The sequence below is a fragment of the Diadema antillarum genome, unplaced genomic scaffold, assembly GCF_040938485.1.
Source record: "Diadema antillarum isolate AM-2024a unplaced genomic scaffold, OU_Dant_1.0 seq00001402_RagTag, whole genome shotgun sequence".
Classification (NCBI taxonomy): Eukaryota; Metazoa; Echinodermata; class Echinoidea; order Diadematoida; family Diadematidae; genus Diadema; species Diadema antillarum.
In genome coordinates this window covers 276,465-303,508 of record NW_027272157.1, presented here as the reverse complement: position 1 = coordinate 303,508, position 27,044 = coordinate 276,465, and the positions used below count along the sequence as shown (strand labels likewise).

Genomic DNA, 27,044 nt, shown 5'->3' with positions numbered 1-27,044 from the left:
TATCAAGGGCGGCGTTCGAGCCACCTGTTCAGGTTTCCTATCATAATAATTAGAAATGATTTCTGTTTGCATGCCAATAGTTGAAATCAATAAAACATATAAATAAAAAATAATGATAATGGTATTCAAGAAGATACGGAGAGGATTAGGAGTTATACCAATCATACCTGACTTCCTGATGCAATAATTAAGTGACAAATTGCAGAGTGATTTCTGCAGTATATACCGAAACTGAATGACACAGGTTGAGATATTAGGAATCAAACCAGATCCCTTTAATATTTTGATCTTCTTGAGTGAACTCGGATGTCACGGAGCTATATTCATAATAATTTCGAGTAAACTTTGACGTTTATTCTGTTCTATCAAAGGCAACCAACACCGTCTTTGTTTGTTCAATTATTATGTATCCATGCACAGAGTATGCTCTTGTAGTTTGTTTGGCTAATGTTTTCAGTCCACTTGTTTAAAACGAGACTCATTGTGGCTGAAAGGAGTCTAGACATCTTTTGAGTTATTATAATTATCATTGTCTTTACAATGCTCTCATATGATATTTGGCAAATTTACTGTATCTTGTTCACTTTCTTTCCTCTCGTTATTTTTCTTTTCTTTTGTTCACGTCATCTGTTTGTTTGTTTGTTTGTTTGTTTGTTTTTTCGACATTTACGGCCTATGTTCATGTTTCATATACATAAAGTGAACTCAGACAGTATACGGTGCATGTCGTGCATGTTGTCAACGTATAAACATTGTGGGAAGGAAATTACATTTTGTATGCTTGTACCGATCGACCTCATCCATGATTCACTGATGTATAGACAACACACCAAGGCAGGAGATACTGAGCAAAGGATGTAGGCAGTTAGGTGATACTTGCGCAACAGCAACGGCACAGGGGCTGCGATTGAGCAACGGTCCAAAGTTGTCTAATGTACATTTTTGTGTGTGTGTTTAGGGACTGTATCGTGATGTTATCAATAAGCGGAAACAGCCTAGTTTCATCGCGTCATGGTTCGAAATTCTGTACATTCTGGGTTTAGAGAGGAAAGGAGAAAGGAAAACATTTGTATTTGAGAGGTATTGGTGGTTTCCTTTTCTTTTTTCTTTTCTTTTTTAAAGTCGGCAATTCTTTGCGCCCGTCAGGAGAACTGAATGTTTGCCAACGAAAAAGTCGCTGACCAACCAAACTCTGAGATATTGCTCCTTGTTAAACACGAAAAGAGAAAGTTGCAATTCTTCTTTACTAGCAAATTGACTGATTACTGAGTATTGTCCATGCCATGTTGGTTCATGTTGCAAGAGTACTGTGAATGTGTAAGGCAGACGTTCGTACAAATGGAAAACAAAACAAAACACCATGTATGCAGCAAAGAAAGTACATGACGTTAAACACGAAAAGTAGGCATATAGTTGCAATTCTTCTTTGGTAGAAAATTGACTGATTACTAAGTAGTGTTCGTACCATGTTGGTTCATGTTGCAATAGTACTGTGCATGTGTATGGCAAAGACGTCCACTACATTGAAAAAAAAATGGCAAAAATATATACTTGGTGTCATTAACAAGAACAATAGCAAGTCATTTCCGTACATGACACTGAACAACGCAGTTCACCGAATCTACTCGGCTTACAAGCATGTTGCACCCGAGGAACAGCTCATGGATGGATACCAAGCAGTGTTGTCCTGATATTGTGCACTTCTGCTAAGAATTAAAATCACTTCGGAAAAAAGGAATGGAGAACACGAGTCGTCATTCTTTTATTGGTAACGAGTCGGAGTTGGATGTTGTCATCGAATATTCACACCTCGACGAGATCCACGTGGTCAGACAAATTACAATTTCAGCCGGCCACATTCAGGGGGTTACCGCGCCGCGCGGAAGATACCTACTTCGCGTGGTGAGCAACGGCCCCGTCCGCGCTAGGAACCGTGAGAACGAAATGCAGCTCGCTGCCGTCGAACAGGACGTCGAATCTGTGTGTGTCATTCGACAGAACGAAGACGGATACCTTTACATAAGCTCAGGAGTGTGAGTAGGCGTATTGACGTGTGTGTGTGTGTGTGTGTGGTGGGGGGGGGGAGGGGTAGGCTCTATGTGCAAAGAATGCACTCTTGTGGCGTGTTTGAAAATGTTAGGAGTATCATTAATAATGATAATAAAATGCCGTTATCTTAATATAACTGTATGATGTGTAATATAACTCGTATATTATTACAGCCAATATAAATCTTCGTCTATGTTACTCATGAATCATTTCTATATTCAGATCTTAATTATCTTTCTGGAGTGTCATTGTTATTACTCTTACTATAAACTATAGAACTGCAATTATAGACTCCTTCTTACTTTCATATAATGTCTTTGCAATTTCATTATTCTTGTACAACAAGAATAAAGTTGGCCAACATGATCCATGCCCTCATGTCGTCATGTCTACAGGAGAGAAAACACCTTACCAGACGATTGGCAAGCCGACATCCGGGAGTACAGGGCGAGGAGGGAGGACCCATCTCGCATTGGATTGCCCATTGCCGTATCAGCCATTGGCGCTGCAGCTAGTATGGGAATAATGATCGGAGTTGTTGCATCACGACTCTTGAAATGAGCCGCAAACCCAATTTAAAACTCCCCTGGACCATATTGCTTTCTGATCTCTTATACCTATTACATGTATAGGACTTACTGATCATGCGGGGTAGGTATACTCAGTATACAACTTGTGGGTACTATATTATGACGCATGGATTTACGACGTTTCTATCAATTTTTGTGGTTCTGAATGCCGTCTGTTGCTGCATCGTATAATGGATAAGCGTCGTATATTGAAACGATGATCTAAGCATGGGGTGAGCATCATTACCATGGCATTACCTCACAGGCTTCTTATTGCTTTTTACCTTCACAATTTACATGATAGCAGTTTTGCCTCATATTCAGCAACAAGTCAAGCACAACTCTTGGAACGATTTGACACAATTTCTTCCTTTGATTTGCCTCGACGAAGGTGCACATAATGTGTTGATGCATACGCGAATGTAACCAACAGGATGCAATTTTGTGGCAGCATGTGAAACTGTGCTTGCTGTTATTCCGACTTTTTCCATATGGAAGACAGGTTGAAAATGGAGCTGGGTTTCTCCTCACCTTAATCATTTGCAACCAAATGGCCCTTGCAGTTAATACATTTAAAATTATTATAACCTCTTAACTTATTAATTGTATGATTTTTAACGGAAGTTATCCTACCGTAAGTAAAATTTTAACATACAACGCTTGTATTAAATCAAGACAGGCTTCTGTAAATAAGTATAGTTATTTTATATACATAAATGCTGCAGCCAAAGGGTAAAAAATAATGACTTGACGTCAACAATTACGAGAGAGAGCATGACGTCAGAATACAGGACTGCCAATTCTTTCTGTCATGATTTGAATGCTTTTCTCGCCTTGTCTTCAGATGTTACTCGGAATACTCGATGTCATTTGATATGGGGATATTTGATTCTAAGATGACGAGAAACTTCTCATCATTGTCGCTTTCTGTCTATGGTGATGGTGATGTGTTCCATCATTTTATAGAGGGACTTATAAACATATAAGTCTAAGTTCAGATCGAATCTTTGCCCAAATTCTCCTGATTGTACAGTGTACATGTATATAATTATAGTTCAGGAGACTAATTCAACCCTCTGCCTGCCACACACTTGTCCATAGGTATGTGTGTGAACTTTGCGCACAGTTGACTCACTGGCACAGAAGGGGTTTTAATGATTTCTTTCTTTCCTCCTTTCTTTCTTTCTTTCTTTCTTTCTTTCTTCTTCTTCTTCTTCCTCTTCAGGATGATTTTGTGTATTATGTTTCTGTATCATGTGTTGTAACTGGTTGTTTTTTAAGATGCACGGACTTGTTGAAGAACAGCTTGTGGCTGAAACAAGAGACCGTGTGGAAATAAAATGAATGAATGAATGAATGAATGAATGAATGAATGGGGGCAGAGGAATATAAAAGTCATATAATATGTTTCATGATCATATTTCATATTTTGTATACACTATAACACATCGGTTGAGTTGACGTATGTTGACTCTTGCTATACGTGATTTTTATCATTCCTAGGTAGCTGATATTCTTTCATATCAATATGATTACCAGTGGATTTAATGAACGGTATTTGTGGGTGATCTGCTCTTTTTATGATAGATTCCACGAAGACTTGCAAATGGGACTTGGACAATAATAAACCCAGTACGTAAAACAAAATGTCATAACATGAAATCACGAATAATGGCTGTCGATAGTCAAGTACACTGTATCACCAACTATGAAATTTGTTGTGGTGGTTTATTCCATTCGGGAATAGAAGGGTCTGGTCTGGTTCCTTTCAGAACCTGGCCGTGTCTTTCTAGTTTCGATACTACCGAAGTCACTATTTTGTCATTAGCACTGAAATCACTTTGACAGGAATTAGGAACAAGTTGCTTTGTTGCCGGGTCGTCCACACTAGATACCGTAGATTATTGTGTAGTAACCAGTAACTAAAACAAAGCAAAATCTAATTTGATAATCTATTCAAGACAGTCATAAGAAAATATTGTCATTTGGTAGTATATCTTCCACGCTATGTATGTGTACGTAGTGGTTTGAATGTATGTATGTGCCGGCATGTTACAAATAGTACATGATTTTGAGTGCCCTGTGTACCAGATTATGTGCACGACAAATACATAACCAGTCAAGTGCAGTTTTATTTCACCAAGGCCGAGGGTGAAGGTCACATGATTGCACGAAGGCTGATTATGCATTTGGAGTGTGTATATTGGGTAGAATGGTGCATTAACTCCGGATGAAAGTGCATGTACCATTGTACTACAATAAATAAAGTGTATTACAAAGTATTTAGGTATTTTGAACGTTGAATATCAATTTGAAGACCAAGAGATTTCCCAATTCCCTCAAGAAGAAGAAAAAAAAAATTTCACGTCGATGAGTAACTGCATAACAATCTCGACGAATGCCACATTTTGCCAATTTGACCCATCATAAATCTTGTACATTATTTACTATGCATGTACATGTTCGTCAGTTGCACCCTAATTAAACATTCAATGTTTTGCAGCTTTCCATGTTTCTTACTACAATTTTGTAATAATTTTACCTACAGTATTATGAAATCAGGGACATAGGGGAGTCTCTCATCTAAACTGCTACTCCATCACAACCAGAAACATTTGCTTTTGCTCATTTTGATGAAATAAGTGCAATACGTTGTTGTATATCAGCTGCAGCAATGCTTGTGCTTCAGAGGACTTACACCACAGAGCTAGCAAGGCCGCCAAGTGTTGCAAATTTAGAATAATGGAACATTGGGCGAGGGTGTGGGTTAAGTTTGCGAGGGGAGCAAGAAAGGCAAGTTTGGCAAAAATTGAGACAGCAACACTAATGACCCACATCCTGTTTTCCCCAGAATAATACCTGGGAAGAGCCCTGACAGACATTGCAAAAATGTTGGTTGCTGGCATTGAGGGACAACAAATATATGTTTGTCCATTATCATATTCTGTAGCAAACACAAAACAAAACAAATAAACAAAATCCAAAACCCCAAGTTAGATGCATGAACTGTATCACACTCAAGTCACTGTATTCGTAGCAGCACTGCAATACCCCCCAACATCTGTCAAAAGGCATTAAAGATCAATTAAACTACCAACAGAAAATACATGTACACATAAAACTTATCAAACTTAATTAAGGGCCTGGTCCAAATGGCGTTTAGGAGATTTGCATATGAAATGCACACAATTTTTTTTCTTTAATACACGTGTACATTATTCGCAATTGGAAAATGCGCTTTTGCAGATAAGTGCAGACGTGTGCAGATGTCAGCCGACTCATAAATGCATTGTTTCACAAATATTGTGGACGTTTAGTGAATACACTATAAACCAATTTCGTGCGCAATTCATACGCAAATCTTCCTTAATGTCAGTGGGACCAGGCTTTAACATTCTAATGGGAATGATGGTTGCATTTGCAGTGACCTAAGGACGTGTTGATGTTTCTGTTAATTGTGTACAGTTGTGTGTTTTCTTCCTTGTGGGGTAATACATGTACTGTTCTGCCAATTTCCAAAAGGCACTACACAGATATTCGTTGTCATTCAACTACTTGTACATCACAAACATACATACACACACACACACACACACACACACACACACACACACACACACACACACACACACACACACACACACACACACACACACACGCACACACACACACACACACACACACACACACACACACACACACACACGCACGCACGCACACACACACACACACACACACAGAGTAACATTTACATGGCAATGCTGGTAACACTTTGCCAGTTGAGAGGCAGACAGACTCTGTATAGAGCTGGATGAAATGCAATGCCTTTCTGGCTCAAAACCCTGACAAAACTTTCACACACATTCACATTTACCACAGCAATGGACATTACCCTTTCCACAGCAAGACATGAATATTACTTCATCTCGGACAAAAATACAAAGAGAGACCAACTGAATGTTTTATGCATACATCCATTTAATCAATCTGGAAAATTTGTGTGTAATCTAGACAGGTGTTATGTCTACTACGAGACGTCGTGTCACACGACAGGTTGTTGAGGTGAAGTTCAGAATCAGCATGGCAACTTCTGACATAAGACTTTTGCAGAATGGGTTAACTATGTTTGTTTGAAAAATTGCAAGGCCTTCCAGATTTTGGCGATGAGGATGCCATCCATTTAGCTGGAGGCGGATGCTTCCTTCTTCAGATCCTTTTTGAGGGGACCCTGCACGTGGGAGAACAAGAGAGAGCACAATCAAAATGAAATCTGGGATCCTTCCATACTTTAAAACAAAATATAATAGAGCAACAAAAAAAAAAGCCCACAAATGGAAAAAGTGCAGAAAAAATAGTGTCTCAATATAATGCGCTCTAAACTGGGGGCAAAGTTGGAAATCTGGCGCAAGACATCCTCTTGATAACTATTATGGCCATAACATAACATGGTCCACTGTCCTGCTACTTCTTGGAGACCACTCTTTGCATCAAACATCAACCATTCTGGATATCTGTCTGTAAGCCTGAAGCCAAAGGACACTGGCAAAGCAATACATTTACTGGTATGTGACCGATAGTTATAAAAACAGAGAATACCACTGAGGCAGTCTACAAAGTGACTTTAATTTTCTGAGAGTGGATGGGATGTAATGTTTTCTCCCAGTACCACCAGAAAGACAACATTCTGCTCAGTATTAGTGGCAGTGACAATTTTTTTCCCTTCTTCCTTCCCACCCCACCCTCCCCCCCCCCCCTCCCGAAAAAAAAAAGAAGAAATGTAATGAGTTGTTCATACTGTCAGAAATGCAACATGCCTAGCAAGAGTTGTTACTCTCTTTTTTTTTTTGGGGGGGGGGGATCTTGGTCTAGGAAAAGCAACAAAGTCACCTTTATTTGAAGTGTGCATAAAGCAAAGAGAGGATTGTCACATCGCAGTTCAGTGAAAATGTCAAGCATCATAAAACACCGGTACATGTATAGGTGGCTTAGGTATAGAGATCTTCTTGGGCATTAAGATGGCGCTCTACTCACCATGAATGCCTTCTTCTCGGCATGGGTCTGGAAGCGACCGTGACCAAACTTGGAGGTGGTGTCGATGAGCTTCAGGTTGATCTTCTCCAGGGCAACACGCTTGGTATGTACCAGCAGAGACTGCATAAGGAAATTACAATCAGAAAATAGCACCAGTAAACTTCCACCACTGACAAATAGCGGTTTTCATTTCAATATTCCCACTGTGGTTCACTAGGTTGCACTACACACATCTTCTGCAATCACTCTTATGAACACCATCTGCTAGTCTACATGTCATGCATCAACGCAATATCTCTGATCTGGGCCCACAATAATTAATGTTCCATGTGATCAAAATCGCATAGGTAAATTGCTGCTCCACCATCCTAGTCAAATTTCTATGAACAACTTCATCTGAGCTAACATGCAACCACAGAATAATCAAACTAATTTGTGTTTCCTCTTTTCTTTTTTTTCCTTTTTTTTTTTTTTTTTTTTGCAAATGCATTTGTGGCAATCATACGTTCAACTCAAATGATATCTCAGGGTATGACCAGCTGTGCGAACATGCTAGTTGTATCGTCAAATGGACCCATAACTTGAGTTAGTTTGCAGTACGGGTTTGGAACCTGGAAATTTACTAGCCACACTGACTGAGGTGTTACAAAATTCTGTTCTTGGGCTACAACTGTCTTCTGCTCACAGAGAGATGTTTGCACCAACTCTTAGGAATCGGGCATTCAAAATGAATGGTAAAATGACAGACAGTGCTGTCATCAGCGTACATGTTGGTATTCTATGGACTTCACATGTTGCTATATCGCCAATAATAGTTTTTGGCAAAACATTGTTGTGCACACTCTTCTGTGACAGATAAAACATTGCACAATTCTGTGCCACTAAAGCATCGGAATGATTACTGAAGAGTCCTACAATGTCATTAGGCACTAACCTTGCGGAGGGTGATGACCCTCTTCTTTGGTCCGACGACACAGCCCTTGATCATCAGGAAATCGTTTTTCACCTCACCATAGTGGGGGAAGCCTCCCTGTTGTGAGAATACACAGAGATGACACATGACTACACATCAGAATTCTCTTATCATTACTGGGCCAACACACATGTATATATAACAATCTCTCTTTGAAGGACATATTCTGTGCCTGGCCCACTGGATTTTGAGGTCAAGCTTTGAATTAGACATTTAAGATTGTTGTATTGCACCAATCACCTTTTTCTTGGTCATAATACACAAAATATGAAGAACACACTTCGGTGGTAAAAAACAAAACAAAAACAAACAAACAAAAACCTCAAACAAAAAAAAAACTTCAGGAAGGCTTTCACAACATTAGGATTGAGATCTATCATGCTAACAAGTCAACCCCATGACACAAGCCCAACATTTTGAGTTTTCTTTTTGAACAGAAATTTGTGATCCTCATATGAAAAAAAAAAAAAAAATTAAAAAGAAAACCCTCTTCAGATTCTCATTCATACATGACATACTAAGAAGGAAGGCAGCATGGGATTTCAACAGGTGAAAATTTCAGAGTGCTACATTAGCACATCCCATGGTTTCTCATCACATGTCACTAAACAAACGAATCCGAATCAGAACTGCAGTCTGCTCTCCCTCTTGGAACATATACATCAGTCCAATTTTGCTCAATAGTCATCTGTGTTCTGAAGCCTGGTTTATTCAGATCAATAAACTTTCAGTGCCTAATATGAAGAATGCAGTTTCTTTTATGACTTATCTCAAAACAAAACAAAACAAAACACAAAACTGTCTGCATGGGGGTTGGAAACAGTGTCAGATTCTTCCCATACCTCTCAAGATCTTAGGTTGCAGTATATACCCCATCATATTAAGGAGAAGAATTGTATATGTGGCATGTAATTTTTTTCAAGGGCCCCTTCATTCACATGCATACTATCTCCTATTCCACACTCACACACTCACAAAATCCAAGATTTTGCCTAAACTAGATTTCAAATGCAATACAAACCGCTCTTTCAGCAATCCCAAATAACTTGCATGCTGACAACTACATATTTACTTTGGCAAGTGAACAGTGGGAAGGCAGTCAAGAAGACACTCACCATGGGGTTGATGCTCTTGTCTGTGATGTCGTGTTCGGTGGCACCGTTGTTCTTGACAAGCTTGCCACCATCCATGTGGTAGCCCTTGCCAACGCGGTATACCTTCTTGTTGATCTCAGTGCGGTGGTGGTAGCCCTTTTGACCGGCACGGGCCACGCCGTAGCCGACGCGGGCCGGATGCCAGGCACCGATACAGGCGACCTTGCGCAGACCCTTGTGGGTCTTGCGGGGCAGCTTCTTGGTTCCCCAACGAGAGGTCACACCTGTAATACGCATACACAAATTGTTATTGCATAGAACAACTTCTTCTCCAAGTTTCATGCAATAAAATCATTTATGTTCTAGTTTTCACTTTGATAATTTACAAATATGCCCATTCACTAACAACTTGGCACAGGAGCAAGACAAGTCATTTAAGGCTAAACTATTTGTTACTTGAAAATCTGCTGGGTTCAAAATAAGCTGTGCCACAGAATAGACGTGTCCTCCCTTTTTTTCTAAATCTGCCAAGATTTTTGTTTGTGCTTGTATGTCTTTGCTGTAAACACCACATGAAGGAGAATGTGACATGGACCTGTCATTATTTTGAGAATCAGTGATTATTCGAGAGATTCCATGGCATGCACCAGTGGCAGTCGGGCTTGCACCCTTCACACTATTCATTAATGGTGCAAGCTAGGGAAGAATTTACACCATTATGTAGACATCAGAAGGAAGGCAGCATGGGATTTCAACAGAACTTTTAATTCAGAGTGCTACGATAGCACATCCCATGGTTTATCGTCATGTGTCCACATCAGACAATAACTTGCAGGTTAACTCCAGGTTGTAAGAGAACATTGCCATGATAAATTGTGCAAGACCTAAAGTGTAAGCCTCAAATGCACTATACTAGATGATGTGCACAACATACTGTACGCATAATTGGTCCAAGTGCAATTTTTTTTTTTTCACCTTGGTCTTTGGTTTTGCAGAAATAGAATTGCAGGAGAGTTAATTATGCTTTTGAAGTGCATATATTTGTTGTAGCAGGTAAATTGCATTTATAACAGTTATATAACTAGGCTACAGAGATTCCCAGTGCAAAAATCAAAAGTACACTTCATGACTGTAAACTATAATGAAATCAATAACATTTTACAGTACCAATTCAAGCACTCACAAATCTCGTTTATAAAAAAATAACACTATTCATTATAATGAAATATTGCCTCGGTCACACACAATGACTGTAGCTTCAATCTCACCCTTGAACCCGTGTCCCTTGGTGACACCGATGATGTCGATCATCTCGTCCTGTCCGAAGACCTCTGACACTGGCATGGGCTTCTCCAGCCTCTCCTTAGCCCACTCAACCTTGTCTGCGATGCTGCCTCCATTCAGTTGGATCTCCATCACATGGGCCTTCTTCTGGCGCTGGTTCATCAGTTTCATCTGGAACAAACATTGACATTTCAACTGATGAGACACTATCTACGCAAAAAGAGCTTTGTAACTCCCCAACTCATTTATCAGTGTGTTAACTTTCCTATTTTCACACACACTGTACCAACAGTTATCTGTAGCATAGACACAACTGGTGTGGCTTTTGTACCAAAGATGCATGACACATCACGAGTGTAAATTGACATCAAGACAGATCCTAACTCAAATGGCTAAAATCTGGCAGTCATCTTCATTCAATCAACTGGGCAGGAAACATTTCATCTTGGGGATGGGCTCAATACACCAGTTTGTACTGGTATCACAGCCCTCTGGTTTACACTCTTACTTCTAATATAATGAAATATATGTCCTAGATTTATTTGCCTGGGAGCATCTTTCTGTTATAATTTCACACTGGGTATTCACTTACATAACTAGTCATAATCATCAATCAAATGCAGGTATATTTTGATAGGTTTGAGCTCTTTCAAGTGCTTTTGACATTAACATTTCCTGAGAAAAGAAAAGAAGCTTACTAGAGAAAGTTTCTCCCCTAAAATATGGTACAATTCAAAACAGTAATAATGTAAAAGAAAGACCATTCCCATCCTCATTCCCCCCCCCCCCCCAAAAAAAAAGATCATGAAGAGTTCAGTTTCATTGATCATTAACTTATGATCATATCTTGGTAATACGAGAAAGGCAACTGCATGGCACTGAAAGTGGACAAAGTCAGAAGGAAGGCAGCATGGGATTTCAACAGCCTGTGAGTCAGAGTGCTACATTAGCACATCCCATGGTTTATCGTCATCCAAGTCCACACAAACAGTCCAAAATCAATTCAACATAACATGTCTGACACACAGAGTTGCTTTCTTGCAAGTAATGCTGTTACTTGAACAATGCCAGTGGAGAATGAATTTTTACTATCTGTACGGCATATCACAAAACACATAATGACAGTATCTCATTGTTGAAACTAAATTCATGACACGCTTGGCATAATTTCTTAAGAAGTCGATGCCATTTACCAAAAAGGTGATAAGAGGGAGAGGGGTTGCAAAGGGAAATCTATTTGGCTTACTTGAGTGTGTGCAATGACGCGGATGACGGTGCAATACTTCTTCATGATGGCAAGGTCTTTCTCAATCTCCTTCTTGCCCATCTCGTCGGCCCACTTCTTGGAGGACTTGGTGAAAGCCTTCTTCTTAGAGCGGTACCTGTATAAAGAGTCATCCACAACACACACACACACACACACACACACAGGGAAGACAGACAGAAAAGAGAGGGGGACGCTCAAAATGGGGGCAAATGGGAGGGCCTCATCATGCCCACACGAGGGGCAAGAGCGGAGGCCCTATAGTGGCTCATCAGTGCCCATTCACGGTGCTCAGAGCGGAGCTCACAAGGGGGGGGGGGGGGGGGGGGCATGGAGGATACTCCCGAGAAGTGGTGACAGCTCATCTATGCTAATGCAAAGAGAGGAGCTGGTGGGTCTCAAGGACATCTAATCGTGGGGCAAAAAGATTATTACAACAATGCAAAAGGCTCTTCTGCACAGAGAGCAGAGCGGAGCCAGGCTCATAGAGAATTATACTTTACATCAATGTCTTCCTTCTTAAATAAATCATGAAAGAGTTCTTGAACAACCTCAACAGTTCATCTCATCATAATTCATGCCTGTGATTTTCAATTCCTTCTAAACAAAAGGTGAAATGTACAAATTGCCTCCCGCACCCTTATTGCAAAGTTTTCCATCCTCATCATTAATAACCCTGTATAAAAGAATAAATATTACCTTGGTAAATCATTGAAAACTGTCAAAAATTCATATGTACAATATTACTGGGAAACATTCCAACAGAACCATGTCCCTTCAGGTTACAGAATGTTACAAATGATTCATTTTGATAATATTCACGAGAAAAACATCATTCTCCAGTGTACTCATTTCTGTACACATGATAACGTCCATGAATCTACAAACCATCAATTCTTCTCCCACCTTACTCACCAGTTCTTGTAGAATCGACGTTTGCATTCATCGCTGAGATGCTCAGCCCAGACGGTCTTGAGGGCGCGGAGGCCAGCGGGCGTCTCAATGTACCCAACCAAGCCCACAATGATCATGGGAGGCGTCTCGATGATGCTCACTGCTTCTACCACTTCCTTCTTGTTCACCTCTGTAAATGCGATGTAACAAGAAAATAGTCAAATTTCCATCAAAGGAACTGCAGTGCACCAGGTGTAAGCTTCAGATTCTATGCAATCACTGCATTATGGACACATTGACATAAATTTTCAAACACTGAATTTGAAAACATAAAATCAGCACATATGTAGCCATGCTTCTGTCTGCACGCTCAATGCAATCCATTCAGTTTGATCTGTTCAGTCTGCCCATCTTTGATTGCATAATAAGGACAGTAATATTCCATCACATACTATACTGACCTTGAAGCTATGACCCCCTAACAAAAGCCCACAAACCTGTTTGCTGATGTGTGAATATACAGCAGACCCTCTCTAGAACAAAGGCAGTAGTCAAATACAAAACATTTTGCATGAGGCATACAACTCAAGAATGTATCTTCATTGTGTTGAAATGGTGTCAGCTACCACAGCAACCACTACCTCCACAGCTGATTGACTACTGCAAAGATGTTTTTACTGAAGCACAATTCAATGTGCCAAGTAATTTAGCATAGTGGGAAAAAAAAATACAGTAGACAACAATGCATCCACAAAAGCAAGTAGCAAGAGACTTCAAATCAAAAAAAAAAAAAAAAAAAAATGTGTGTGTGGTTGGTCACGCAGGAAATATAACGCATAAAAAAATACTCACTTGATCCAGGTCGGTCCACATCTCGCACAATATGGGTCATGCCTGCCTTGTAGCCAAGGAAGCAGGTCAGGTGGACAGGCTTGCTCTTGTCATCCTTGGGGAAGGCCTTGGCCTTTCCACGGTGGCGCCTGCTGCGCTTTCGGGGCAGAAAGCCCAAGGAGCCGTGCCTGGGTGCCGAGAACTTTCTGTGCGACTACGTCAAGCCAAGGGCAAGAAAGGAAAACAAACAAAAATATGACAATCTGCCAATGTTTGTGACACATCTCAAGCATTCAAAAACAGGAGAAAGTTACAGGAATGGCCCGTTCTCACTTCTCTGTACTAATACTAGCTGTAGATGAGTTCAAGTATAGTGCGTGCTTTCCAAATTAAAGAACTAACAAACCAACCATATTGACTGGTATATTACTAAAGGACACCAAAAGTTGGTTTATGCATTAAATTGTTAATTATCAGCAGAACAATGACCTAACAGACTGCAATTAGTGAGCCTGCACCAACATGTTATGCACTTCGTAAGCCTCCGGCAAGGTTTATGCAATGTCATTATGAGTAACCAAAGAAGGGTTCGAATGACAGCTTAGGAGAGTTTTTAATAACAAGATATGAGAATAATATTTATTTGTAGAGATTAGAGTGTCTGGAAGTAGAACATTCTATCCTCAACCATGGGGTGCAAATGAAATATGAAGAATTGTCTGTCATTTATATTTGATGTGAAGCAATATTAATTGTGCAAGCGCACAATCCTTAGAGCCCTATATTGGCCAAGATTCTCTTCATTTGACAGGCCGAATTCAGATCCAAGCAAAAATATGTGCAACGGATAGTGCTATGGCTCACTATACTGACACTAATGTGATTACGCTGCCTATGCACTACGGTTCGCACATTATGTCTTGCTCAGTACACTGCACACACCATGCCGTTTATCCCTATCACAGCAGACGATGACAAGCTACAGTATCGGTTGATGATCCATTTGCTATCGCTTTTAACTATGAAAGGTTTTCCCTTTTTGGTCAGGCGGCAGTGCGAATCATAGTGCACTACGGTTTGCCTGCCGTACACCATGTACACACAGTTTAAGCAGCGCTTCAGTCAACACAGCACAAGTGTGGATCCCTAGCATGCATAATTCATTGATCATGTCGCCTAAGAACCCACCGAGAATGCCCGCCGCTCCACCACTCACCACTTCTAGCACAATGCCTTTCAAAACTGACATAATCGCTTTCTTCCATTCATAAGCTTTATGTTGATACCAAGTATAGTAGGTGTCCAACACATCAACACTGTGCAATGAAACCGACCACCCTATATTTACAGCATTGCGCGTACCCAACAAAAATGTACGCATGGGACTATGCACAATGGTGTTCAATTCTTCACTGGGCTACACTACCAAGTCAAATGAGGCAAAACAAGTAACGTTATTCGCTCTGAATTACCTAAATTTAGCAAAATCGAATTTACATGGGCTTTATACATATTGTCAATAGAGGGCAGGGGTTGTTGGTTTCAATGTACAGGCCTAACAGGGCAACTGTGTGCGGAAAAAAATTACACCCCACGCGTTCGAAGCCGCCATCTACTAGATCTAGAGCACGTACAAAGTGTATCTCAGATCGCATTTTCAGTGCACGCTTGTGAATCCAGAGTATTTTCTCCACATGTGAGTAAAATTTCAGGCAAATTGCGAGATAATCCAAATTTCTATTGTAAAATTTTATTGGTAGAAAAACGTTGAAGGTGTCTATGTGTTGGACAACCAACCATACGCCTCTGTGGCTAATTTTCCTTGTAATTTCGCCCTTTCTTGTGGAATTTTCCAGCAATTTGTGAATCACAGGAGTAGTTTTGGTCGTACATGTTATTCTCGTAATATTTTTAAATGAATTTATCTGTGTTTTGATACTACTTTTATTGTGTGTAAGTAGGCATCGCACACACCTGCTCACACGTATCACATACAGTATAGAGTAACTGCGTCAGTAAGCGGCCGTGCAGCCGTTCGCGGCAGGTACAACATACACGGTAATATACCGCTAAACACAGCATTGCACTGTTACACGCACACTACCCATATACTAACACACTAGCAATCAACAAAAACCAACCGATAAAATGGGCACAATCTCTGACGAAAGTGAAATTTTCTCACCTAAATGACAACATATCGCATCCAAAATAAAATTTTCGGTACTTTTCAATTTCAATTAAGAAATAATGGTCCAAGAAACTTGATTTTTTTGTCGTTTTCCCGATGCTCATGGATTTTGAAAACATATCCTCACATAAAATAGAACTTTCACGAGCCGATGTGGGCCACCATATTTGTTCGGAAAGTGGATGTTACCATCTAAAAAATTGAGAAAAACACAAGAAAGATATCAACAACACCGCATGTGCATGTGCACCCGCTATTTTCATGTGCTTTCACAATGGGAATTGGCACTTACGCAATGTTCGCGAGACATGTGAAGGCGTTCAGCTAAAGATCGCGGAGCACGCGCGTATTGCATAGGGATTGGGCAATTGTGCACTTTATGGCCCTATATTATCGGTACCTCATTCGCCGTGTGCTAAAGTGATATCCCATAAACCATTCCGCACTGAGTAGCTGGCGAGCTTCTCTTGCTGTATGGAACGCCGTTTGACAAGTTATATAAGGTCACTAAAAGCCCGCCTCACTTACGGCGCTTCTGCGGAGCTAGCTGATCGCGCAAACCAACCACGGGCCACGCGTGCGAGGCTTGCGCTAGTGTGTGTGTGTGTGTGTCCATGTAGTGGCTGCCCGTAAATCGGTAGCTATACACACTTCGCACGGCGTCTGGTAGACTGTGTAGACGAAATAAACACTAACAGACTGATGAATCGAGATAAGATTTTGTGTTCTTTTAATTATTATTTTCCAGAATAATTCCGCCAAGGCCGCAGCTGACATATGCCCTCCGCAATAGGTTTAATTAGTGATACCCTGCTTAAAATATCACACAAAATTCATTCATTTAAAATCATGATTGAAGCACGGAAGTTTACCAATCGTTGCGTTCCAGTTGTGTGCCAATCAATGCACAACTCGTGCTCGATGACGCCGCGCCGCACAGGCAGCAGAGAAGGGCGTTAGAGCAACCATGTGGCGTACTGTAAGATCTTTCATCACGCACACGCACGTTGACACATTCACATACACTGCATGCATCCAAACACGAAATCTCACACACATGTACACAGTACAGTGCCGGAAGACCCGCTGTCGAACCGTGGTGCCTGATAGGAACTTGAATTCGCACGCACTGCTCGATTAGGGCCTGGTTTTGCCCTGGTAAATCATGAAAACTGAGCTGCGTTGGGTCAATGCCAATGGTAAATTTCTTTTATGAAAACAATTGCGTTAATGAATAATCTTGTCTATGATATAGAGTAAAATATCCCGTTTGCGGCAGTTTAAGCATTGTTAAGGGTTTTTCCAACTTGTAAACAAATCAGGCAAATTATTTTCAACCATTTCATATATCATAGACAAGATTATTCATTAACGCAATTGTTTTCGTAAAAGAAATTAACCATTGACCAACGCAGTTTTCATGATTTACCAGGGCAAAACCCGGCACAATTTTCGCTGATAAGGGCGATATGCGACGTAGTATTTCTGCTTGCGGCACGATGTACAATCCCTATGCAATACGCGCGTGCTCCGCGATCTTTAGCTGAAACGCCTTCACATGTCTCGCAAACATTGCGTAAGCGCCAATTCCCATTGCGAAAGCACGTGAAAATAGCGTGCGCACATGCATTGGCCGCAAACAAGATCGCGATTCTGGCGGTGTTGTTGATGTCTTTCTCGTGTTTTTCCCGTTTTTTTCGATGGTAACATCCACTTTCCGAAAAAAATGGCGGCCCACATCGGCTCGCGAAAGTTCTATTTTACGTGAGGATGTGTTTTCAAAATCCATGAACATCGAGAAAACGACAAAAAATCCAGTTTCTTGGACCATTGTTTCTTAACTGTTATGTTAAGAAGTACCGAAAATTTCATTTTGGATGCGATATGTTGTCATTTCGGTGAGAAAATTTCACTTTCGTCAGAGATTGTGCCCATTTTATCAGTTGGTTTTTGTTGATTGCTAGTGTGTTAGTATATGTGTAGTGTGCATGTAACAGTGCAGTGCTGTGTTTTTGTGGTATATTACCGTGTATGTTGTACCTGCCGCGAACGGCTGCACGGCCGCTTACTGACGCAGTTACTCTATGAAATGGTTGAAAATAATTTGCCTGATTTGTTTACAAGTTGGAAAATCCCTTACCAATGCTTAAACTGCCGCAAACGGGATATTTTACTCTACACAGTCACTGAATGCACGCTGGAACTTAGAAGTGCCCCATAAGGCCCCACTCTAACTGTCCACCGTAGACGTGTACGCGTGTGTGTTCTACTCTAAGGTTTTCACCGGCCAACATCGAGTGGATTTTATCAACTTAAATCCATACGTTTTCCAATAAAATTACAAATACTTTAACATTCGGTCTTTCTAGCATTATCAGATCATAATATTTGATTCCCGGGCAAGGATGACAAGTCATAGGTGAAATATAACAAGATTTTTATGAGTGCGTCAGAAGGCATTCGTACCATTGTGACTCGTAGTCGTGAAAAGAGGAAGACTGTGCAAGTCAATTTGACACATCGTCTATTGAGCTCGTTCATTCTCAGAAAATGTAAAAAAATGATGATTAGTTGTTAAAATATTCGATTGATATATAATAACCGATATTTATTCTTTTTAGATTAATTGATCACTGATTTTATAATTATGTTTCCAGATAAGAAAAACAAATGTAATTCGACTTTTCGCCAATCATGAACGAGCCAGCTGGAATCATGGTCATCAAAGGTCGACCTGTCAGCTGAACACAAGCGTTTACAGATTGCCTCATTTGTTGTCCTTTCGATCCTCTCTTCCGTCCTTAATGAACTTTGTCGTCTAATTCAAAATGGGTGTGTTGGAAGAATTCATCACAAATGCGTTTTATTACACTATAGACGCACCAGTCACTCTTGTACGAGGTAAGTGATTGATAAGATGCTAACTTTCGTGGTATTCAGTATATGGGACTAAGCTGGATGTTCCCTTTCCATTGTGTGTGTACGAGTAGCTCGGGTTCTACGCTGTCGCTAGCCTGACCAGACCGCTGTGCGAAGCACAGCGGTCTGTCTATTAGTGTTTAAACGTTGTAAACGATCGTCATTATTGACGGCAAAATCACATAAAATGCCTTTTATTTTGTTTGATTTTAAGAGTAAGATTAACGCGAAAATGAAAGGACTGCGGCAATTCGCTTGATTATGTCCATAAAGCTTCACAAGTTTCCTAGTTACGAAATTTGAGCAAAATCGGTTCGAGGCATCATATCTAAAATCATGGATTTAAATGCGATGTCAAACGACCCATGCGAATGCTGAAATGCGAGCGATTACTGGCGTGAGTGTCGCCAGGCGCGGCGGCGCGGCAATGCTTGAGTGCAGACGTGGCGACTGAGTATGGAGACTTTCGTTCATTCACTAATGAACGAAACGCGCCTACGCCAATATTTTTTTTCAGTGATTTTCAGTGATACGTAGGTGTTACAAGCGCGAAACATGCGTCATTATTTATGTTTGCTAATAGTCAGTAAAGAGTCGTTAGTGAACGCGATAGCGGCAACATTTTCGCGAACAATCGCTGATATTCCACGCACATTTCGCGCATTGTTCGCGTAAGAACTACGCAAAAATTATGTTAAACAGCGCAATAATGCATAAACTTTTATGCGAAGCCAAGTTTTGAGCTCCTCAAAACCCGGAATTGCGTAAAGCGCCGATCCAGCTGACATCAGCTGACAACTACGAAGGTCGATCCACATTGTAGACAAACTCATGAAATGCGCAAATCGCGCATGTATCGCGTAAATAAGGCTTGAATTTCTTATGTGATTCATGCGTTTACGCGACTTTTGGGCAGTGTGACAGGTCCTCAAAGGCCAGGTTTCCAGCTCAAAACTCGGCTTCGCATAAAAGTTTAGGCAGTATTGCACTGTTTTACGTAATTTTTTCGTAGTTTGCGTTGTTCTTACGCAGAATATGCGTGGAAAACTACGCTTTTCTTACGCGAAAAATGCACGAAATATGCGCGGAATATCAGTGATCGTTTTCGAAAATGTTGCCGCTTATCACGTTCATGTGCGAATCATGCACGATTCATACGCAATTCATTGTGATAAAGCGCAGCTTATGCGTGATTTTCTGTGGACCTCAGTCGTCGCGCACAACCACGAATTCGCCCTATTTGGGGCCTTTGCGTGCCTATGCGCTGAAAGGGCGTGGTTTAGTGATTTTTTTTAATGTGATATTTCCGTAGTTCTTGCGCATTTCATCGGTGATTTTCATCGCGTAAATCAGCGAAAATTCTCAACGGAAAAGCACGCACAAACAAATTTCTTGCGTGATTCATGCAAACTTACGCGACTTTTGGGCAGTGTGACCGGGCCTTTAGGGTCGGGACTTGGCCGGGGATTTCTATGCAAATACGCCCAGCTTGTCGGGGACTTGGCCCGGAATTATAAGATTACGTAGTGTCCACACGGTACAGCCGTGTCGCGACTTACACTTGTGTACAGCGACAGGGCTGTGTATAATTAAACCAAGAGTAAACATGCCCAAGTTTGGTACACTTCAACAAAAACATTTTTTTTTTTTTGTGCTATAGTTCCAAAATAGATGGTCTTGAGTGTATCTTTTGGAACATTGTGTGTCAATATAATGACATTCTAAATGCATTTAAGATATAAAAATCATATAAGGAATTTTGCAAAAAAAATGGTTTTTATCATTAAGCTTATGTTACCGTCTTTGGTGCTATAGCTATAATTGGCACACCTCGTCCTTGATTGGTACACACACATGATTTGTATGTGCTGTAAATACAACTTGATTCATTTGCACACATCAATATTATCACCCATAAGAATCATGTAGCTGTACCAATCATGGCACTGCGCTGTCTGGAGGTAAGGCTGACAGTATAATTAATGTAAATATCTCTATGAGCTCACTAGTCATTTGTAATCTGGCTGCTGTTGACTGAACATCATGACTAACTTCACTTACACAAAAGATGACTATTCACCATTCAGTGCACAACAACTGGTAAATAGCGGTCCAAAATGAGGACCGCGTCTTATCTCACCAGCTAATTTCCAGCCAGAAATCTAGTTTGGCAAGAGGTCACGAAGATCAAAAACTTTTTGTGAAGCTTTACTGGTCTTTGCTAGCTGCCCTGTTTACTGTTTATTTAAAGAGTAAACAGGCTGCATCTTTCAAACATGTTATACATACATACAAGGCTAGCGTTGGCTAAGAAGTATTTATTAGCTTTAGTGTGTCAAAGAATACTAGACTGTACCAATCATGGGCTCATTACTCTAAGTCTAAATTCTAAGAGGAATTCAACATTTGATTTAAATTATTTGATGAAAATTAGTTTTGAAACGGCTGAGTGAAGAGATGATTTACCTAAAACAGAGCAGAGTAAATTAATCCTATCAAGAGGTGGGACCCAGGCCACGTTTTATTTTGATCGATTTATTTTACTTTGTTTTTCTAATTTTGGATGTCTCAGCCATTCCAAAACTGATTTTCATCAAATAAACTCTGAATTTGTCTTAGAATGGTATGCTCTGTTCTATTTCAGAAGTGGTTTCTTAATCTTGGTAAACTTATCTCGCAAAAGTTAAAAGCCCAATCCTCGCCTCCACCAATACTGTACCATCCCTTTAAGCTGATCTGATTTTTAGTCAGTGCATGTATATGCGCACAGGATCCAAATCCTTCAAGTGCATTTGTTGTCATAGTCACATACATACCAGTGGCGGATCCAGGGAGGACCGCAACCGGCGCACGCCCCCCCCCCTATTTTTTTGTTGAAACAAAAGAAATAAAAAGAAAAAATGGGAGGGGTTCATGCGCCCCCTTTAGTTTTGTAAACGCGCCCCCTCTTTACGGAATTCCTGGATCCGCCCCTACATACATTATTGTACTTAAACAGACTGGTTTACAATACCCAATCAAGAAAAATCATCAACAACTTGAACAAGATCAATTTGGACAGACAAGCGCAAGCAAAAGGTTGATTTCTACATCATCAATATCCAGACAATGAGACATGTATGTCCAACTCTAAACTTCTTCTTGTTTACTGGAGGAACCAAATTGCACAGCACAAGTTTTGACCAATTGAAATAATGCAAACCACCCATAATTCAACCACAACATTGTCCACAATTCATACAAATCATAGTTTGAGGCTATACTGAGTATACTGGATATATATAAACTACACCTGTTGTTTGTATCTAAATTTGTTAGGCACCTAAATCAAATTTTAATGTTGAATTTCCTGGGCAAAGCCCCTATACAGTACGAGACACCAAATCTTTACATCTATAGCCCAAACATGAAGCTATGATGAGTATCATTATGCGACAATTTAGGAAGCAAATCTCAAACTGGTATCCATTCTGTGTGCACGCACTTGGCAGTGTTTATTTCAATCATTTATAATTTTATTTCTGGTCAAAGTTGCATTGTAATGACATCGTAGGGAAGCTGGAACATGTGAGAATATAATTCTATAACAAAAGGTATCAACTAGAGTAATTTCAAGGTCAAAACTGTATATGATCCGTAATTTAACAACGCGCAAAAATATCGCTATGGACTAGGGTGATACATGTAGTGCATTTACAATAGGTGTCAATTCGCGAAAACAACGTCTCACAAAAATGTCTGTAACCTCATTCATAAAAATATACATTCATGTACAGTGTATGTATTGCCTTGTTATACATTTTATGTGTGGCATTATCAGCTCAAAGAAACTAGCATACAAGGTAATGCAAAAGGAATAAGGCCCTTTATACTGAGATGAGTAGTTCCACTGATTTGTGGGTTGTTTTGTTTTGCCTTTTTTTTTTAAATGAAAAAAGAAATAGTAATCACAAGAGTCTGGACTATTCACATTGCGCTAGTCAAGGAGATCTTTTTGTCCATAGGGAAACAATCAAACATGTTATTTAGAATGAAGTGGACAGCAGTGTCAACTTTTTTTTTTTTGCTTTGCTTTTGGTTTAATTTGCAGACTTTGTGGAAGCTCAACAAAAGCGGAACCAATTCTACTATTACCATGAGAGATTTCCCAGGGTCACATCCATTGAAGATTGTGCTGTGGATGATTTTGTCTGCATGTATGAAGCCAACATGCAGTACAAGCGAGACAGGTACGTGCAAATGAATTTTATTAGCAAGTCGCTTCAAGTAATAAATACATGCATTCAGCAGCTTGAACTGGGAGAAGTGCATGTTTTGGTTTTGTGTGTGTGATAGTGTGTGTGCATAGCTGTGTTTTCTTACAGGGCGGGCCGGAAGTGGCACCAGAACAAAATGAAATGTGATTAAGCTTTTGCCTATTGCAAGTTGTACCAAAGCGATTTTGGTGCTCGTAAGACCCTTTTATTTTTTATTTTTTATTTTTTTGCTTGTCAACTCATAAAGTTAGCAGAAAGAACCTTTAAGTGGCACCAGAAATATAAACTGCCCCTCCCCCCCCCCACTTTAAAAATGTGCTGGCCATGTCCTAATGTGCGAAATTATGCTCTTAATTTTCATACCCCTGTATACACAAAGTTTATAAGGGGTTATATAGGAATCAGGGTGTGGTCGGTTTGGCGGATGGTTGTTCGGGCGGTCCGTTGCAATCTTGCATCGTGAACTCCTGCAGTTTTGAAGCAATTGAGATGAAACTTAGGGTACATAATGACATTAAGGTGTAGATGTGCAAGACATGTTTTTTGTGTTTGTCAAGGAAAGCATTGCCATGGTAACCACAATTTCCCTTAAAGGTATTTGCAAACATTTGCAAACCCACGAAAATCAAAACTGCCTAAAACAGGTCCAATATGACTTCAAGTACAAGTTATAACAGTAACATACCTCACCTGTTGCTCTTTGTCTATACCATTCAATAAAAGAGAGAAAATCATCGTTTTAAAATCAATTTTCAAACCGGGTCAACCCGACCCAAAATCGAATTACGAGCGCGGGCTAGCTACGTACATGTAACTTAATACACATGTATCGCATGCATGTAGTACGTACGTGGACCGGAGTTAGCGAGCGTTATACGCATGCATACGGTGCATTTTCATTTATTTTTATGAAAGTAATGGACTAATTGGAACGAAATTTTGCACAGGTGTTACTGCAATCATACCCAAACTCCATGCTAACTATGAGACCAATTGCTGCAGGTTTACAAATGTGGGCTAATACCTTTAAGCCTTGCTTTTCAAAACCATGTTTCAAAACTTTGTTTGTAATAATGACTACAGTTTGAAAGCAAAATTTACACCAAAAAACAAACAAGCATGGTTTCAAGACTATGTTTCTACCTTAAAAAAACCCAAACAAACATGTGCTTTAAAGTCATCCATAGAGACACATCTCAGTTTGAATATTGTTACTGTATCTCACATTGGCCAGGTTGGTTGATATGGAGATTCTGAAGCTGCTGCAGAAGACCCTGGCTGATTGCCGGTTTGAGGAAGGACCGAATGCCCACCAAGCCTGCAGGGCCCAGCTGGCAGAGTATGAAGAGGCCGCTCATGGATACTACACAAAATGTGAGTCCGGCCATCATGCCTGGATTTTGCAGGCCCTCAGAACAAAATGTCATGCAACTAAAACCAAGACAATACATTTGATGTTAGCATGAGTTTCATGTAGGGTTATGCTCATTTTTGTGAAGCTTTCAGTCTTGTCAAGACAAATTCAGAACTCAACTTAAAAATCTTGCATGTCTAGTTCTTGGCTGTTCTTTGGGAAAACTGGGTGGCTGGATTTTTAACCCAATTTTGCCAGGAATCATTGATTGGGGTGGAGGGATTATAGTTTATACAATTGGTTGTGGTAGCCCATGGATCCTGAGGGTGGGGCCCAATTCCCCAAATTATGAGGGTGTTTCCTTAGCTGCCTGCAGCAATTCCTGCCTCCTGAGATTTTTGAACTAGTTTGCTTCATGCAGAGTGCTATGAAGGTGAAGTGCACTTCTCAGGTTAAGGCTAGACTTGCAGATCTCCTGTTTTTACTGGTCCTTGTATTTTGGCTTTTACTGTGCATGTGTGTTTAACATGTTTAACAGTTAAATTTTAAGCTTTAAACTTGATGAGCTGTCCATTTTTATGTTTTTTTTTTCTCTCTCCAGATGGTGATCTTGGCGGCACAGGAAATGCAGTGAGATGTATGATGAAGCAGAAGGCAAGACTGATGGAAGAAAGGAAGAAAGCCAGGCAACAGGGAAAAGAAGCATAGAATTAAAATGATAATGTATAGTATGAGTTATGATTAGAATGTGACATGGGATTCTATGAGTGATGCCAATATGTTTTAGAAGCAGGGAAGACTGACCATCACTTTGTTTGCTTTCTGGAGTTGAAATCTATGTGTCATATATAAGAAGTAGCCTTTTTGCAAAGTATCTCATATTCCAGCAAAAGCTGAGGAAGACAACTTGTAAGCTGCATATGTCACAATTCAGCTCAAAGAATTCGTACATTACTGTGTGACAAATGAAAGTGATTATATCCTTGATTTCCTTCTCTTTTATTGGAAGGCTGAAGGTGGTCTTCTATTTACCATGATATAAAAAGGTGTGCGTGATAGAGTAGATGTTTTACTAGCAACATGTGGTGAAATCTGTGATTCTTCTGCCGTTAGAGCTACAGCTATCTTCAGCCATCACCTGTCTGAGGCATTCATGATGTGCAGATAAGAGCTACTTGTGTGTACTTCCACTAAACCTCTCATTTTGCTTTCAGTAAGTATTAAATGTGGTGTATGGCAGTCTTTTACTGATCATGACTGCAAGTTCACACATGGCAATACACAATCTCTTCATATGAACTGTGTGTGACTGTTGTCAAAGATGAAAGCTGTGATGCCCTGTGCCGACACTACCTGCGTACACAAGCTATGTATAATGCAATGGTATCACTCATAATATCCTATGTCACTGTGCTGTTATATTATTGTGTATTGAGATTTCACTTCATTTGATTCTACAAAATACAGAGTGCAGTCTTTGATCCAGAATGTTGGTTATTGCACAATGTTGTATGGAACACAAATGACGCATTTTCCTCAAATCATCATACCTGCAACAGAGGGGAACCTATCCCTTTGTAATACAGTACATCTGTATTTAATTTTTTGTTAAGCATCTGCCGCGTAGCTGTACAAGAGACACTGTTTTGTATGGGCCAAATATTTTGTGGTGAAGAAGTCCTCACATACATTCTTTATGAGCCCAGTAGCCTGACAGAAGAAATCACAGATGGAACAAAAATTTGAAGGCCTGCATGATGAGCAGAATTTTTCATCCCCACTATGTGATATTTTGGCAGCAGTTGAATGAAAGACTTGTTCTTTGTTGCTGCAGACTCCTCTCCCATCATCGTTAACATCTGCAAGTACTTATGTACTGATGCAGACTGTTTGCTAACAGACACATTGCCTGGTACACCTCCCTTGACCCCATCCTCCCACTTCGACTTGATGTCAGGGAGATGATGTCATCCATGTGATGCCCTCTTACTACTTCACACGTGAAGTTTGTATATTAAAAGATGCAAATCAAGAAAGATTTGTTGAATATTGAAATAAAAAAGAAAAAAAAAATCAAATGAAAACACTAGTGTTGATGTTTCTTTGGTTGTTCAGAAATGCTAGCAGAGGAGATTCCCAAAGATACGTAAATCGTAATATCTAAAGTGAGAGGCCCTGAGAGCTTTGATAGAGCATTGCAAACATTCAAGGGAAGCAGTCCTGAGATTTTCACTGTACTGATAATTAAAAAGAGTAAAAAATATAACCTTTCACCAATTTATACGCGTGGACATCAAAAATTGTCTCCGAAAGCGATTTTTAAAAATAATTCCTG

At 40.1% G+C, this 27,044-nt stretch overlaps 2 protein-coding genes across 2 annotated transcripts; one reads left to right on the top strand and one right to left on the bottom strand.

Moving 5' to 3' along the window:
* Positions 1-6,584: 6,584 nt before the first annotated feature.
* Positions 6,585-18,667, bottom strand: LOC139709070 (large ribosomal subunit protein uL3-like). The gene is made up of 9 exons (XM_071621035.1): positions 18,647-18,667; positions 14,011-14,203; positions 13,180-13,348; positions 12,247-12,382; positions 10,985-11,171; positions 9,738-10,000; positions 8,584-8,679; positions 7,650-7,769; positions 6,585-6,846 (listed from the first exon to the last, which is right to left on the bottom strand). The coding sequence occupies exons 1-9, from the start codon at positions 18,647-18,649 to the stop codon at positions 6,799-6,801; spliced, it is 1,215 nt and encodes a 404-aa protein (XP_071477136.1). The 5' UTR covers positions 18,650-18,667; the 3' UTR covers positions 6,585-6,798.
* A 233-nt stretch (positions 18,668-18,900) lies between these two features.
* Positions 18,901-26,711, top strand: LOC139709069 (NADH dehydrogenase [ubiquinone] 1 beta subcomplex subunit 10-like). Its single transcript, XM_071621034.1, has 4 exons — positions 18,901-19,081; positions 23,190-23,328; positions 24,590-24,729; positions 25,311-26,711. Exons 1-4 carry the CDS (start codon positions 19,009-19,011, stop codon positions 25,415-25,417), a joined length of 459 nt encoding a protein of 152 aa, XP_071477135.1. The 5' UTR covers positions 18,901-19,008; the 3' UTR covers positions 25,418-26,711.
* The last annotated feature ends 333 nt before the right edge of the window (positions 26,712-27,044 follow it).

Coding starts and splice junctions, on each gene's coding strand:
- LOC139709070 (XM_071621035.1), bottom strand. Junction 11,172..12,246: donor GCGTCATTGCACACACTCAA/GTAAGCCAAATA, acceptor TGTTTGTTCCAG/ATGAAACTGATGAACCAGCG. Junction 10,001..10,984: donor CAAGGGACACGGGTTCAAGG/GTGAGATTGAAG, acceptor TGCGTATTACAG/GTGTGACCTCTCGTTGGGGA.
- LOC139709069 (XM_071621034.1), top strand. CDS start 19,009: ATGGGTGTGTTGGAAGAATTCATCACAAATGCGTTTTATTACACTATA. Junction 19,082..23,189: donor ACCAGTCACTCTTGTACGAG/GTAAGTGATTGA, acceptor TTTAATTTGCAG/ACTTTGTGGAAGCTCAACAA. Junction 23,329..24,589: donor ATGCAGTACAAGCGAGACAG/GTACGTGCAAAT, acceptor CACATTGGCCAG/GTTGGTTGATATGGAGATTC.